The 14,767-nt window shown below is 41.6% G+C and overlaps 1 protein-coding gene across 2 annotated transcripts in view; it reads right to left on the bottom strand.

Moving 5' to 3' along the window:
- The window catches only part of rgs12a (regulator of G protein signaling 12a), a 52,264-nt gene extending 38,498 nt beyond the window's left edge, over window positions 1-13,766 (bottom strand). For both annotated transcript variants that reach the window (XM_088073260.1, XM_042512177.2), the window contains exons 1-3: window positions 13,584-13,766; window positions 10,347-12,210; window positions 7,955-8,041 (exon numbers count right to left, since the gene is read on the bottom strand). In XM_088073260.1, coding sequence (XP_087929386.1) covers window positions 7,955-8,041; window positions 10,347-12,128 — 1,869 coding nt within the window. In that variant the 5' untranslated portion in view covers window positions 12,129-12,210; window positions 13,584-13,766. The remainder of the gene's footprint in view (window positions 1-7,954; window positions 8,042-10,346; window positions 12,211-13,583) is intronic.
- Window positions 13,767-14,767: the final 1,001 nt, after the last annotated feature.

Genomic DNA, 14,767 nt, shown 5'->3' with positions numbered 1-14,767 from the left:
ATAATAGTACGACTGAGGAAGGTAAACAGTGTGTGGGGAATGAATCACCTCCAGAAGTTGTGTTTCACATCCACAGACATCCTGCTACAGACACACTTTCCTATAGGCAATCAACACAGGATGATGAAAAGCTGTGTGGTTAACTGAAAAAAATACATCATAATCCTGAATGTCAATAGATGATGTCATAGCGTTGGTGCGACAACAGCCAAGAGCGGAGCTGCAGCGTGTCTCCATCCAGTGACGGCGAGGCAGCGGGTATTTTCCGTGGTCACGGTTTGGTCAAACAGCGAACTCAGCAACCACAGCCACATCTGGTCATCTGGTTATTGGCTGTTGCATATTCATACTCAGAGCAGCTGGACAGTTAAACAACTTCTACTCAAGTTTTGTTGTGTTAATATACTGTTTTTCCAGTCAGTGGGTTTGGAGCAAGGAGTCTTTGTGATTGCAATAAAACCCTCTTGCTGGAGAGGAGAGTAAGAGAGGGGATCATAGTGGAGACATTTGGAAAATGTCAGGCTGTTTAGTCTTTACATCCTATAATGCTAGCCTAAGGACACATTTCGTGAGCGCAACTGTCCACCCACACTCCAGAGCTGGCCATGTGATGTCAGCCAGATAAAAGTGCGTCGTGTTCTCCTGCCTCTACAGCTAATCCCCAGGAACGCACTATTCCTGCTCATCTTCTCAAATTACACCACTCACATCAAAAAAAGGAGGAAAGAATGAATATAATGACGTGTAGCAGCTCTTATAATATTGACAATAATCATAACTCAACTTCTAGGTTGATTGCTTGGACCTACTGTACAGCTGTTTCTTTAAAACACACTATGAGCAGAAAGGATAATGTAGTAGACATGCAGCACAAAAAAGCATGTGTTTTTAAAAGATAAGTGAATAAGAGGGCTGGTGAATCAGAGCGGGGACGTGTCTGCACAAAGGCAATAAGGGCAAGGCAAAACCACAGGCAACCATTTCAAGTTCAAACTTAACTGCGGCTATTACATGATCACAAAATGCGAGAGGACATTCACTTAGCATTTACTCACAACGGTCTTTGATTTCCCTAAACAATGAATCTAACTTCTTCCATTGCCACCAATTGATTGTAAAAAGGGTCACTTCACAGTGTGAGCGCAATACTTCATTCAAAGGCCCATAAGTGACCCCTAAAGTGCAGTCTACAAGAATAATTTCGGGGGACTTCACAAAACCCTTTTTAGTATAACATCTAATTTAAAGTCAGTGTGCGTCCTGATATAGATGCGAGACCACATTTTGCTGTATAGAGCAGCGCAGTGTGTGTCATACAGCACATGAGAGTTCAGCTGGCACTGGTCAAAACATTCCTCTGACAGACCACACAAACTAACCACTGTATGCCGCTCAAAAGCTACAACAGGAGCTACAAAGAGCCCAAAGATGGAGAAGTAACGGCCACAGGAAAGATGAGGATGGCACCGACTAAACGGGAGAGACAGAGAAAATAATGACGAGACTTACAGAGTTGAGAGTCAAAGTTTGATCCATGTATGGCACTGTGTGCGTGCGTTTGGCTCGTCCTCAGCACTACTCCACACGCCTGGTGTGTTTAAACCAGTCCATCCGCCGGGGCTCCGCGGCGCTTGTGCGTTTCTGGTGTTTGCAGTGCAGAGAGATAGAGCTCAACGGGGGAGGAGAGAGCGTGCAGGAGAGCCGAAAATCCTGACAGCTACTGGGAGTTCAAAAGCTCCCTCTCTCTCCCTCTGCTGCCGGTTCCTCTCTCTCCCTGCCTCTCCCTCCCTCCCTCTCTCTCTCTGCTGTACATTCCTCCTCTTTCCCTCTCTGTGTCTTCATGCCTTCTCTTGGTTTCTGCTACGCCCACAAGATAGATCTATTACCCGCAGGCGTGTAAACAAGAGCTGCTAATGTCTCCACACCTAAAATGAGAGGAGAAACTTCATGGAGCAGAAGAGGTGCCCCGAATTTCCCAGCAGGCGCCGAAAGTATGCCTCAATAAAACAATGTGCTTCAACTAACTCAAATTAACAGATGTTTTCACACGCAGCATCACTTCAGAGGAGAGCCAGCGTGAACACGTGCCCGCAGCAGCTCGCTAATTGTGTCACCTCTGCAAAGTTGAACATACTGTCATCTGCAAAGTGCCGCAGGCACAAAGCATCTGTTCAGAGCTGCAAAAATAAGAAGCTTGTGATGAGTAAGAAATGTAGTGGTGGAGTGGTGCGGTGGGATGTGGGAGCATTTGGGCTCTGACAAGCTCTGCGTGGATATAAGACAAGAAGGTACAAAGCAGCATATTCTTCGACATTCCCAAACATAAGGGGATGTGACAACAAAAGCTCAGCATGCATCATAACAGCCTTCATCACGAGATGCGGGGAAAACGAATCAGCATTAACACAGATGCGTGAGGCAGTTTCCCCCTCTACTGAACCAGAAATGCATCAAAGAAGATTACATATGTGCTGCTCTGCCGCTGCGCGTGGGATTGCAAACGCTACATGTCAGAGCCTTTGTAATGTGAGAAAAATTTTTAAATAACAAGCTCATTCCTGTGCTAGCCACTGTGACGCACAGCGCCGGCCATGGAAAAAGCAACACGGCCACACGCGTCCAAACTATCCTAGGCTCGTCCACAACATGCAGTGAGGCTACACACAAGGGTTATCCACAGGGGTCTGCCCCGAGCACTGATGGTGAACTCCAAAATAGTCTCACGGTGTCCTTGTGAGTCCAGATGCATGCACTGACTGAGAACTTATCACATATTTTTGCTTAACTTGCCATGAGAACAGTCCCTCAGAACATCCTCCACAACAATACACAAGTTGGAGAGTGCCGCAGAAACCAAACACTTCAAACTACTCGAAATGAACCCGAAATGCACTACTGTCGCTGAATAGAAAGTAAAGAGTCATTTGAGGTCAACACAAAGTGTAGTTCATATGCTTGATAGCTTGATGGTTTACTGTGTTCCCTCTGAAGTAGAGCACGGCCTTCAGAAGAGAAAAGCTTGTCGCTCGTGTCTGATATATAGGCACATCACAGAGAAGTTCTCAAAAACAACTTTTGTATAATGTGTTTATAAGGACCCTAGAATTGGGTCGATTTCTGGTTTTGGTCCAGTGTAGGAGCTTAAACCGTGTTAATTTATGCAGGCCAGCTGAATCAGCATTTGTCATTATGTCACGATCTGGCAATATGAAAAGAAGCCTAAGTCACAGGGCCAAATCCAACTCGAATTGCATTAATGATATGCAAAATGACAGCGTGATTAATATAATACCATGTTTGTGAATTTTCTAATGGAGCAGCTATTGTCGTACAGGTTGGGTGTAACTTACTGATCAAATTTCAGCAGAGAGGGGAGGGGTAACAGCAGCACGCCATTTGTTTACGTTTCGGGGTGATGAGAGACATGGCAACATGGAGTTATTCTCTTAAAAAGACTAAAACTGCGCCACTAAGGCAACATTTTCCTTAGTGGCTGCAGGTGTGTGAGAAGAAGTTTCATCCAGCGCTGTTTCTGTTTATATCCTATGCTCGCTTTGAAAGTGCAGCGGTGAAAGAGGACCGGCTGATTCATGAAGTTGAAATGAGGAATTAATTGTATATAAATTTAGATATTGTAAGTATTTCTACAAAACCTACTTTTTTTCACTTAAAAACCTAAACAAATTGTCAGCTGACTGGAGGGAGATCACCAGGAAGCGAAATGTTTCTGCTAAGGTACATGACCAAAACAAGCTAGTCCACTTCCACTTTCCACTTATTATCAGAATATTAAACGTGTATTCTCTAATTTAAAAAGTAATGTTAGAAATGTAGGAAGATAGCAAGTAGGCTACTCATGCATATAGTAAAGTGTTAAGTGTTTATGTTTCCAGTCTGATCTCGAATGCACAGCTGATAGCTAACATTATGTGATTTGTTTACGTTAAGTATCAGAAGTGCACATTTAATGGATTCAGTGTGGAGAGAGAGCTCTGGTGTTAAGCGGTGCTTCGTGATAGTTAGACAATCACTTTCTGTTGGGACAATGACATTATTTTCTACTGAGGATAGAATGCTGGGTCATGTGGGACAGCTGGTAAAATTTGGTAAGCTGGTCCCATCCAGTGTTTGGCTTCATATCAAACTGGTTTGAAAATTTTCACACCAGCCCAACCCTAAAGGACACACTTGGTAATGCCATTGGAAGGGCTTTGGTTTGCTCTTAGAACTGCACCATCTGATCACTGACCATGAACCCGGGGTGAAGCTCAGCCCTTGAAACAAGAGCCCAGGGGCAAGTGCTATGTGGGGATGTAATTGCCTTTGATAACCATAAAACATTCCCTGTGGTGTTATTACCTGGAATGTGTGGGCCGACCATGACTTCAAACTGCACGGAGTAAATTATTGCTCTTGATTAGATGCGGTCTGAATACCTATGAGTTGGACGCACCTTACTGATTGTCTGATTTCTTGCATGTTATCTCACAGGATGTAGAGTGATATTATCTGCAGAAATTAGCTTATCAGAGAGATATATCAGTTTGTTTGTCTTTAACATACATCTGGGGCAATTTAGAAACACTGCTGCCATAATATAGTTACATAGTGTCGACCAGAAAGCACAGAAAAGTTTATGTTTCAATGATAAAATAAGCAGGACATTCACAGATTATATTTGAAGGGATTGTTATCAAAACTGTTTTCCTTATGGGGAAATTAAACGTCTACCTCTCTTAACTCCTTCAACAACTGCAATCGATATGGCTCTGTGCAAAACAAACAGCAGACACTTCTGTTTGCACAGCAGTGAATATGTTCAACTGTTTGAATACAACTAGATTCCTAGTAGTGTTTTAAAGAATTCCACACACTTCTGCAAAATTTGAAGAAACTTCTTCAAGCCAATCTTGAGATATCGCGTTTACGCGAATGCAACAGATGCAAGGTCAAAGTTCATTGTTGAGTCCAAGTGAACGTTTGTTCAAAATTTGAATAAATTCCCACATGGATTTCTTGAAATATCGCATTCACAAGAATGGGACGGACAACCTAAAAAACGTAATGCCTCAAGCCACAGCTGTCGCTCATTGAAACTCATTGGTTTGTGGATTCCCATTCAGGCGCCTCAAGTTTGGCTTTGTGGCCACCGATATCTTGGTTTTTGTAGACAGACTTGACCAATTTTGGACGAGAGGGTGGAGGTGTGGAGGAACAAGGGATGAATATGACTTTGTAGTTAGCATCAAGTAGCTGCACCCTTAAATATGTGCAACTTTAACCCTTAATAAAATGTACATGGGGGAGTTATATAAAAATTCATCCGTGTACAGTTGTCAAGAATGTTGAAATTAGCTAAAGAGACCAAAACTGATTCCTGTATCAGGCTGTAAACATGTTTATTCCTGCTATAAAGTTGGGCATTTTAACATGGGTGTCCATGGGGATTGACTCACATTTTGAGCCAACCTCAAGTGGCCATTAGAGAACTGCGGTTGTGGCCATTAGAGAACTGCAGTTTTTGGCACTTCTAGGCCGGCTTCATTTTTCAGCCCTGGAGGCTGCTGCTTGACACCTATCAATGAGATTCACTCATAACTAAATTATTCAAGCACCCCTACCCAAGTCTTGTTTAATCGAACAAAAACTGTCATTATACAGACAACCGCATCCTAATTTTCACAACACACAAAACCCAGCTCACTTAAGCTATTAAGTCAGTCTTTTAGTCATTTATTTAACAGCAAATATTTCAGAGCTTAATACTGTTCAAAAATTATGTTACCCATGATGCTCACACGTGGGAGGCCATTGATATTGCTGGCACTGAAACATATTAGACCAGCCTGAATCTCTCGTTGTGTGTAAAGTCAAGGTATTACTACATGTGCACAAAACAATTACGCAAACAAGCAACCTCAAGATGTAAGACAGAGAACTCAACACAATACTTAAGTGTGAAAGCACCTGGCTTTCTATGTAGCCAAAGTTAAGTAAAAAATGTTTTCACATGATAAGTGTAAATTAGAAAACTGATGACAGCTGCCTGAAGCTTCTCAGTTCTTTACATTTCAAACTTTAAAAAAAAAAAAGTATAACAATGCTTGGAAAACAGCTGCATCTGTTGCGAGGGATGATGGTTAACTCAAAAGTTATTTTATTCTTGATAGATGCACCTAATTTGCAACTGCTGGGAAACCATAACCATAGCAACTAAATATAATGAACCACATCAGCAACACAAAACTTGATGAGGGCATTTTTGCATGTTAGACAACTTGGCGCACAGAAACTAACAAAAACACACGATTTACAACTTGTTTTTCAAAGTTTATAGCTTCACAAGACAGACTGCCCCAAATATGTCAGAACAAACTAACCCAAACAAGTTTCTTGCAGTTTGAACATACAGTGAGGTTAAGACGGAGAACCGTTATGTAAATCACCCATTAAAGAATGCATAAAAGTTATGCGATGCTGTTGATGTAACCTTTTAAAGCCATCTTTATTCCTGTGGCTGTAAGTCGAGGCAGACCTACTCAGAACAACAATGCTGTTTAGTGTGTGTCGGGACAATCCTGAGGAGATCTGTGGTGTGCCTCTTTGTGTACAATGTGTGGTCTGCGGGTGTGTCTGTGTGCGCCTGTGACTAATGCGTGAATACACTATACAGTGTGCCACTTTCTGCTTTGTTTTTGTGTCTGTTCGTGTACTTTCAAAGCAATTCCGAATTATAGGACCAGTGTGCATGTGTTTTGGTGAATATGAATCAGTGTGCATGAGTGATGCATGCATGCGTGCATGCATGCAGAGGCCGTGAGAAAAATAGCAACTTCCCCAGCAACATTAATATGAGAAAATGTGAGCACGATATTCAGTCGTGCAGCAGTGCTCATTAGCGAGGCCAAACAAACAGAACCACGCCTCTGGCACACACAAAGACCACTTTGTGAAGCACCCCGTGCCACAAGTGTAGCAGCAAAGGCAGAGTTCAAGGCAACGGAAATGAAAGGTTAAAAAAGACCTGAGAGTGGAGCAGAATGAGTAAGGGGGATGGTTCAACTAAATGTCCACATTAGTGTAGCAGACCACTGATGATTTTACATTTTCAAACAACTCCTGTAACAGATAAACAGTGGCAAAAGAAATCTCATTAAAAGCTTAAACTAACACTTCACCTGAAAAATACCCATATGAAAATCAATTCATCACAGAGCATTACCTTGAATTTGTGTTTGTTTTCCCGCATGCCTTCACAGTAAAAGGAGATTCCAAAAAAAGTAAACATTCTTGAATTAAAGGGGACAGGGACAGCATTTAACAACAGCAAAACTACATTAAAACATCCATTTACAAACCCTCAAACAACTCATGCAGTATGGTCCAAGTCTCTTTTATCCAGTTGTATGCTCAGTACTTCACAAACACATCCATTTTCACTAAAATATTACAATTTAAAACATGACAGTACAAACAGTCTCATGCGCTGTCAAGTAGCATGCCTGAGCAGCTTGCGTCTGAACACACTACTCGTATGCGGAGGTGTTTTATAGTGTAAAGTTTTGGTAAACGTAATGCATTTGTTTGGGAAGTACCGAGGATAGGACTGCTATAGTCAAATTACCATAAGCTGCACAAATTGTGTGAGTGTTAGTGAACTGACGTTTCAATATAATTTTTCTTTTTTCAAACATGGTCCCCTTTCACTTCAATTCACAAAGAATCTTGGCCTTTTTCGGATTCTTCATTTACCATGGAGGCGTACGAGAAAAATACAGCTTACGTCACAAATTCAAGGTTACATGCGCTGAGTAACTGTTAAACAAATGGGCATTTTGTGTGTGAAGCATTCTTTTAAAACATAAATTAATCTTCTGGTTCATATCAAAGGAGAAAAATAACAGAAATCAAACCTCTCGTAAAAGCAAAGGAAAAATAGGAACTTGAAGCCTACCTCAAGGTCATCCAGTGATCTTGCCAGGCTGAGGCGTTTGGAAGAGCGGCGTTTAGAAGCCCGGGCAACGCCCCAAAACCTGGAGCCCTGTGAAAAGAAAGTAGAGACAGATGAGCAAAGACCAGTACTATTTATGTTATTTAGTTATTTACGTGTGACTGTGAGCGTGTATTGTTGTCTGTCTATATGTGTCGGCCCTGCGATAGTCTGGTGACCTGTCCAGGGTGTACCCCACCTTCCGCCCGATGACAGCTGGGATTGGCTCCAGCCGCCCTGCGACCCTTACGAGGACAAGTGGTTACAGAAAATGACTGACTGACTAGTCATTTACATTAGTAAAAGAGGTGGTACTCGTTGGTCAAAAAGCCATGTTAAAAGCCATCCTCTATTGCCCTTTTTTAAATAATCTGCCCTCATATGCAGGTTGTTTCCGGTCATAGATGTCGTCGCTGAATTACAACTCCATTCTCGTGTTTCATGTTGTTGATAGGACAGTAGACACTGGCCGGTGCTCAGAAAAGGAAGCCTTGGCCATGACATCTGATATGACATGATATTGGCTGTTCTGCCCAAAAGGCAGGAAATTGTCATCAGACCAATAGCTGGTGCGTTCTGGGACTGGAAAAGTTGTAATAAATAATTCATTTAAAACAAAAGGAATCATTTTAAATAACTATGTAATACTGCTACTACTAGTGTATGGCGTTATTTTCATTGACTTACTTTTTTAAAAAGTCAAATTTAAAACTCTCAAAAATGCGTTATGACTGGCTCAGAGAAAATGAAATAATATTCCAAGAGAGAAAATCTTTGTGTGCACTTTTTGACTTAAGTCTGAAGACTAAAAAATGAGAGAGTTGTTCGTGAACTGTAAGAAAAAATGAAAATGTATCACCAAAGACTTCAAGTGACAGGTGACTTTGAGGTTAGTCAGTTCAAGTAGATGTTCTACAAATCTCTGATTCTGAACTACATTTGACAGATTTCCCTACTAGCTTCTACGTTCACATAAAAAGTGGGTCATGACACACAGTATTCTCTAAAAACATACAGATTGGTTACACATAAGCTCACCGGAACTACAACAACCCTGTTTACAAAGTAACTGATACAGATGCACTGGTGATTTCACAGTCTAACTGTCAAAAACTAAGAGATCAGACAGAACCATCATGTTTTTTTCCCTGCCTTTTACTTTGGAAAACATGAAGTAGTGTCTCCAGCCACCCCTATTCTTATGATTGGAGAAGTTGTGTGTGTGTGTGTGTGTGTGTGTGTGTGTGTGTGTGTGTGTGTGTGTGTGTGTGTGTGTGTCCTATGTTTGAACGAGAGTTGAAGAATTGGAGATAATTACCGCTGCATGACATGGGCTCTACCCTCTAATTTGTTTTGCTTCCTGTGCAAGATTGTCTTCTCTCGGTTGATCTAATGCAGGCTGGGGGGACAAGGACACAGTCTGCTTCTGTTTTATAAATACCAATTAATACTGCATTTATTCTTTTTACTTACTGGTTATGAAACGCCAATAAAAAACATAAATGGAAGTTTAAAAAGTACAGATTTTGTGGCTGACCTGGACATGAATTAAAATGTCCTGATTTCAGATTTTTAGCCACCAATGCCACTTTTTTTCAAAACATGTTTGCATACATGTCAACTAATTGCTGTCATCCCCTTGGCTGAGGAAAAGATTAAAAAAAAATTGGAGACACTGCATACACATCCCTGATTTCCTAAGGGGTCTCAATTTTAAGTCTGCATGGATACACAGGGCCATCTTGTGGGCAGAGAGGACAATAACATTAAAAAGGAAATCTGTTCCCCTCTCTCTGCATGTTTATGACAATGACATCATTGACTTATAACAGGTGCTTTGTGAGTGCAATTCACACTCAACACCAATTGACCATTGAAAAAAAGTGGCATTGTATTTCATTTAGGTGCCACCAAAAACAGGCTTACTCTAACACCCCCTCAGTGTCTGGAAACTCAACTCCGTGTGACCATTTAATACTTCCTGTGTCGCTGTGTTAAACATGAATGAAGTGCAGAAACAGATGTCAAGTTAGCAGTACTGTGCTTACAATGGAACTATTTAATGTCACTGTGTGTAAGGATTTCTCATCAACACTAGGCAAAGAAATGATCTACAAGGATACAGTGTGTGTGAGCAAAAACAAGATCCAACAGTATTCAAAATCCTATAGGAACTAGAAAATACACATACTCAAGTTTTAAGGTAAATAGCCATGGGTAAAAATTTTTTCCCATATTGTCAAAACATTCATATAGCAATCTGTATTTTTTCATGTATTTAGTTACATTCCACTACTGATATGGAGCATCTAGTATCAGTTTTTATATTTCAGTTATAAAATGCAATCCTACTTACATTTCTGGTGCTAACATCTTTCCGCTGTTTCTCTCTCTGTTCAAGAAACCTTTTGGTCCACTCCTCTCTGGGGGGGAGCATCATGACCTCTGCCGAGCAGTATCTGTCTGAGGGGATCTGGCTCATGGGGGGAGGCAGATTATTGGTGTCGGTGCCAAGGCTTACACTGGAGGGCCAGTTGTTGGTTACCTGAGGCTCAGGGTCCCCGCTTCGGACTTTAGGCCACTTTGACTTTGAGAACCACCTTTGGCTACTTCTGAGAGGGTCTCCAAAGAAGTTTGTTTTTTTACCCAAAGGCAGAGGAGGAGGTGGGGGCTTGAACTGGAACTCGAGCCTGGGTGGAGGACCTCCATAAAAGCTATGAAGAGAATCAGGGCCAGGTAGTGACTCTGAAAGGGAATGTGTGCTGGCACTATTCACTAGATTCAGTTTTTGGCCATTCTTGAAGAGATTTATTGGGGTGAGGTCTTGAGGAAGAGGATTATCCCATGGACAGCTGGGGAGGTGGGCCCCAGGGTGGTTTTGGATTGCAGAAGGGAAATCCCTGTCCGCTCTCTCCTCAGGGGGTGACGCATTTCCAATTCCACTGTCCCCATTGCTGCTGGCACTGCCTTGCTTGCCTGTGCTGCCATTCTCTTTGGTTTGCTCCTGAGCCTCCATGTCCAGTTTGACTCTAAGCTTCTCCACAGCCTCCCCCATGTCACTGTACAGGACTGTGACAAAGTGAAGAACATCTGAGGGAGTCTGAGGGAACTCCAAGCAGCCCAAGGCATCTGGATCCGGAGTGCAGTCGAAGCCAAACCGTCCAGCAATGCCTATATGGTCCTCATGGTTTCCCAGCTCAGGGTCAATGAAGAAAACATGGCAGGAGGCTCGCAGAGGCCCATCCTCAGGCACTCGGCCGTTGATGATATGCGCTGTAGTGACCAGGCATAAAAAACGTGGGTCTTCAGCACAAACAGCCCCTAAAACCAGGTTCTCAGCAGGAAAAGCTGCCAGAACGGCTCCTGCGTCGTCACAAAGTCGGATACAATCAAACATGATCTTCATCATCACCAGAGTATGGGTACTCTGCTCTGTTCCCAGAAGTCGTATTCGCTCACGAATAGCTTTTAGACAGTCATCCTCTGATTCTGCAGTGTTTAAAATTAGCTCTGTGGAGCTCAGGTAGCCCACCACCAAGGTCATGTTTAACATACTCCAGTCTGGATTAGATTCTTCTGTGTCCGTAAACACAGAGTCTGTGTCCCCCACTCTGGATGTTTCCTCTTTTGGCTGCACAGCTAAATTGTTCCACTGTTGTGACCACTGCGACATATCAGGCTCTGACACCGGCCTCTGTTTGGTGCTGATAGCATGACCTGAGTTATTGCTTGATTCATAAGAGATTGTGCGGAGGACACTCGCCTTTTGGAAAACACCATTTTTCTGGCCATTTCCAAACTTTGCATCGTTAAGAATGGGGTTCCCCATGATTCGGCTTGCAGCATGCACCACCAACTGCAACGGTCCTTTGCAGCTGCCGATCAGCTGCACCACAGTCTCATGCAAAGCAGTGGACACGTCAGTTCCATTGATGGCCATGATGTGATCCCCCTGTTTGAGTCCCACCAGGTCAGCAGGGCTTCCCTCTAGGATGCCACTCAACAGACATGGCCTCTGTCCTGATATAGTAAAGCCATATCCGGCCCGACCACGGATGACTTCCACAGCCCTTAGATCTCCAACTGCATTCAAATCCAGACGCCTCCTTGCGCCCTCAGGCTGTCCCTGTATCCTCATCTTTGTTGTAGGATGCTGCGAGATCCAGTGTGTGGGAACTGAAACACATGCAGGTTGCCAACACTATTGTGTTGTTGTCATCCTACAGTTGCACAAAGTGGGCAAAAACAGGAAGACACAAAGTTGAGAAGCATGTTTGCAATACACATAATTATACAAAACATCTTTAAAAGAAACTTATCAAACAGAATTGCATAATAGTTCAGTTGCTCATCGGCTTTCAACAAAGACATGTTGGAGTGAAATACTAATTTGAAGCATGAAACACCTATTTAAATATCTTTGTCAATTGAGTTTGATCTTGTCAAAATAGTGACCCAAACAATAAATCAATTTAACAATTAGTCTCAAATTTTAAATTAACTGACAACTCGGTGAAAATGTCTTTATTGGTTTAAGTAATTTTTGAAACAAAATAAAGTCAAAATTCTCTGATTCTAGTTTCATAAAATGTGAATATTAATGGATTCTGTACTCCTCCATGACCAAAAACTGAATATCTTTGGATTGTGGACAAAACAAGACATTTCAGGATGTCATTCTGGGCTTCAGGGAACACTTTTCACCATTTGTTGACAGTATAGATGAAACAACTTATCGTGTATGGGAAAAATAATCAATTTACAATAAGCGATAGTTGCAGCCCTAAATGGAACCTCCAAATGTTAGTTTACAGCCATCTCAGACTAAATAAAGTAGGAAATATTCATCACAATTTTTTAAGGCTTTTTGGCTCAAAAATTAAACTAAACAATTTATTAATCCTTAAAAAGTGCAGCTGAATAATTTCCAGGTGATCACTAACCAAATAATGGACAAACTGTTTCAGCTTTACAATGCACAGTAAAGTTGTAAATAGCCTAAATTTTGTTTAGACCATTTGTGAGAAACAAACACAAATACAATTTGTCTCTGACACAAGTTTCAATGGCAATGACTGCTTTTGTTATTGTTCATTTGGCAATAACTAACCTTGAACCTTACAATATATAGCCTACACAAAAATTGATAAGAGGCAGGGTGTTTCTCTTGCTCTTTTTTATCCTCACCAAAGTAATTTATAAACCAAACACAAAACACGGATATCAATCTTATTTAAGCAATTATCTGTCAAAGACAGGACACAGCTTTTATGGCCCAGCTTTCAAAGTACTCCCATCCACCCTCCTCCCACTCCCCCAAAACAAAGTGCCAGCTGGCTCCCTTCTCACCAACAACACTTAAATGACAACCAGACTCTTCGGTTTCGGTCAACCACAATTTTTAAACGTCCCAGTACTCTGCTAACCACACAAGTTAAACATTTTAACAGTGGAAACACCTGGCGAAGCCTTGTGGCGTGTTTATTCTTATCAGCTAACGTATAAAAAGTTAGCTTGAACCGATGTTACTTAGACGCTTAAGCCGAAACTATCACTACAACGAGGCTGTGACACGACAAACTTTTTAAATTACCTTTTTCAGCGGTGAAAAGTTCCACAAAAACTCCCACGGGTTTACGTTCACGCTGCTAAACCTCCAAACGTTTCCATTTTTCACATTACACGTCCATTTTTAAACAATTCAAATCAATATTTTCCTGCCGTGATTGAGTCGCGCGCGAGCACCACCTCCCTCCATTCACTCACCTCGCGGCACAGATCACAAAGCGTCTTTCAATGTAACCATGACAGCGTAACGTCTCTGGAACACGTGACGTCCCTTTCTGGCCAATGACAGCGCACGTCTTGTTCAATATTCAAACGGCTTGAGTGACGCTATTGGCTGACAGTGTTGACAGCAGACAGTCTTTATCTTGCGCTGAAGTAAATCAAAATCAAAATTTAAAAAATAAATAAATAAAATAAAATAAAATAAAATAAAATAAAATAAAATAAAATAAAATAAAATAAAATAAAATTAAATTAAATTAAATTAATCTAAAAGCCCGCAGTCTTTTTAAATAAATAATGCCACTTAAACACAGAAATACTGGGGTTTAAACCGCACTGTACTCTCTGTAATCATCCCGGAAACATGACACGAAGGAGCAAGTTACATTTCGATTCCACACACATATCCTATGTTGATAAAAAAGATGATAATAAGTTGATAATAAGTCTTACCCATGTGATTTTGCCGTCACTGCAGTTGCATGTGGGTCGCCCCCTGCCTTTTCCACACTGGAGCAGCAGCACTTGACTGCAGACTGTAAACAATACCTCTTTGGTCAAAGGGCTGCAACGGTTGCAGCACACACTGTCACATGGTTTTATCACACATGTGCAGCAGCCTGCATATTTGTCTGACTAACCAACTGGCTGTCATTTAAGGAAAAGTGTCACAATTACTGATAAACAGCCAAATAATATATGCCATGAAGCAATTGTTTATTTTTTTATGTATTTTTTGATAACAGCAGTAACAGATATTTAGTTTAATCTTGAACCAACAGTTTTGCATTTTCATCTTCATGAAGTAGTGACTTCCACGGAGCTGGAGTGGTGTGTGTGATGGAACTAGCTTAATCCCCAGTTTCTCCAAATCCTCTTAAAAGAGGCTGAAAGGCAAAGACCTTAACATTTTGGCTCTATCAGGCTTTACCTTCTGTGTATTTTGCATTTCAATAATTACTCTGCAGTAACAATGAAAGACAATAA

Source organism: Plectropomus leopardus, chromosome 23 (assembly GCF_026936395.1).
Source record: "Plectropomus leopardus strain MGB_pleo_1.0 chromosome 23, ASM2693639v1, whole genome shotgun sequence".
NCBI classification, from domain to species: Eukaryota; Metazoa; Chordata; class Actinopteri; order Perciformes; family Serranidae; genus Plectropomus; species Plectropomus leopardus.
This window is presented reverse-complemented; position numbering and strand designations above follow the sequence as displayed.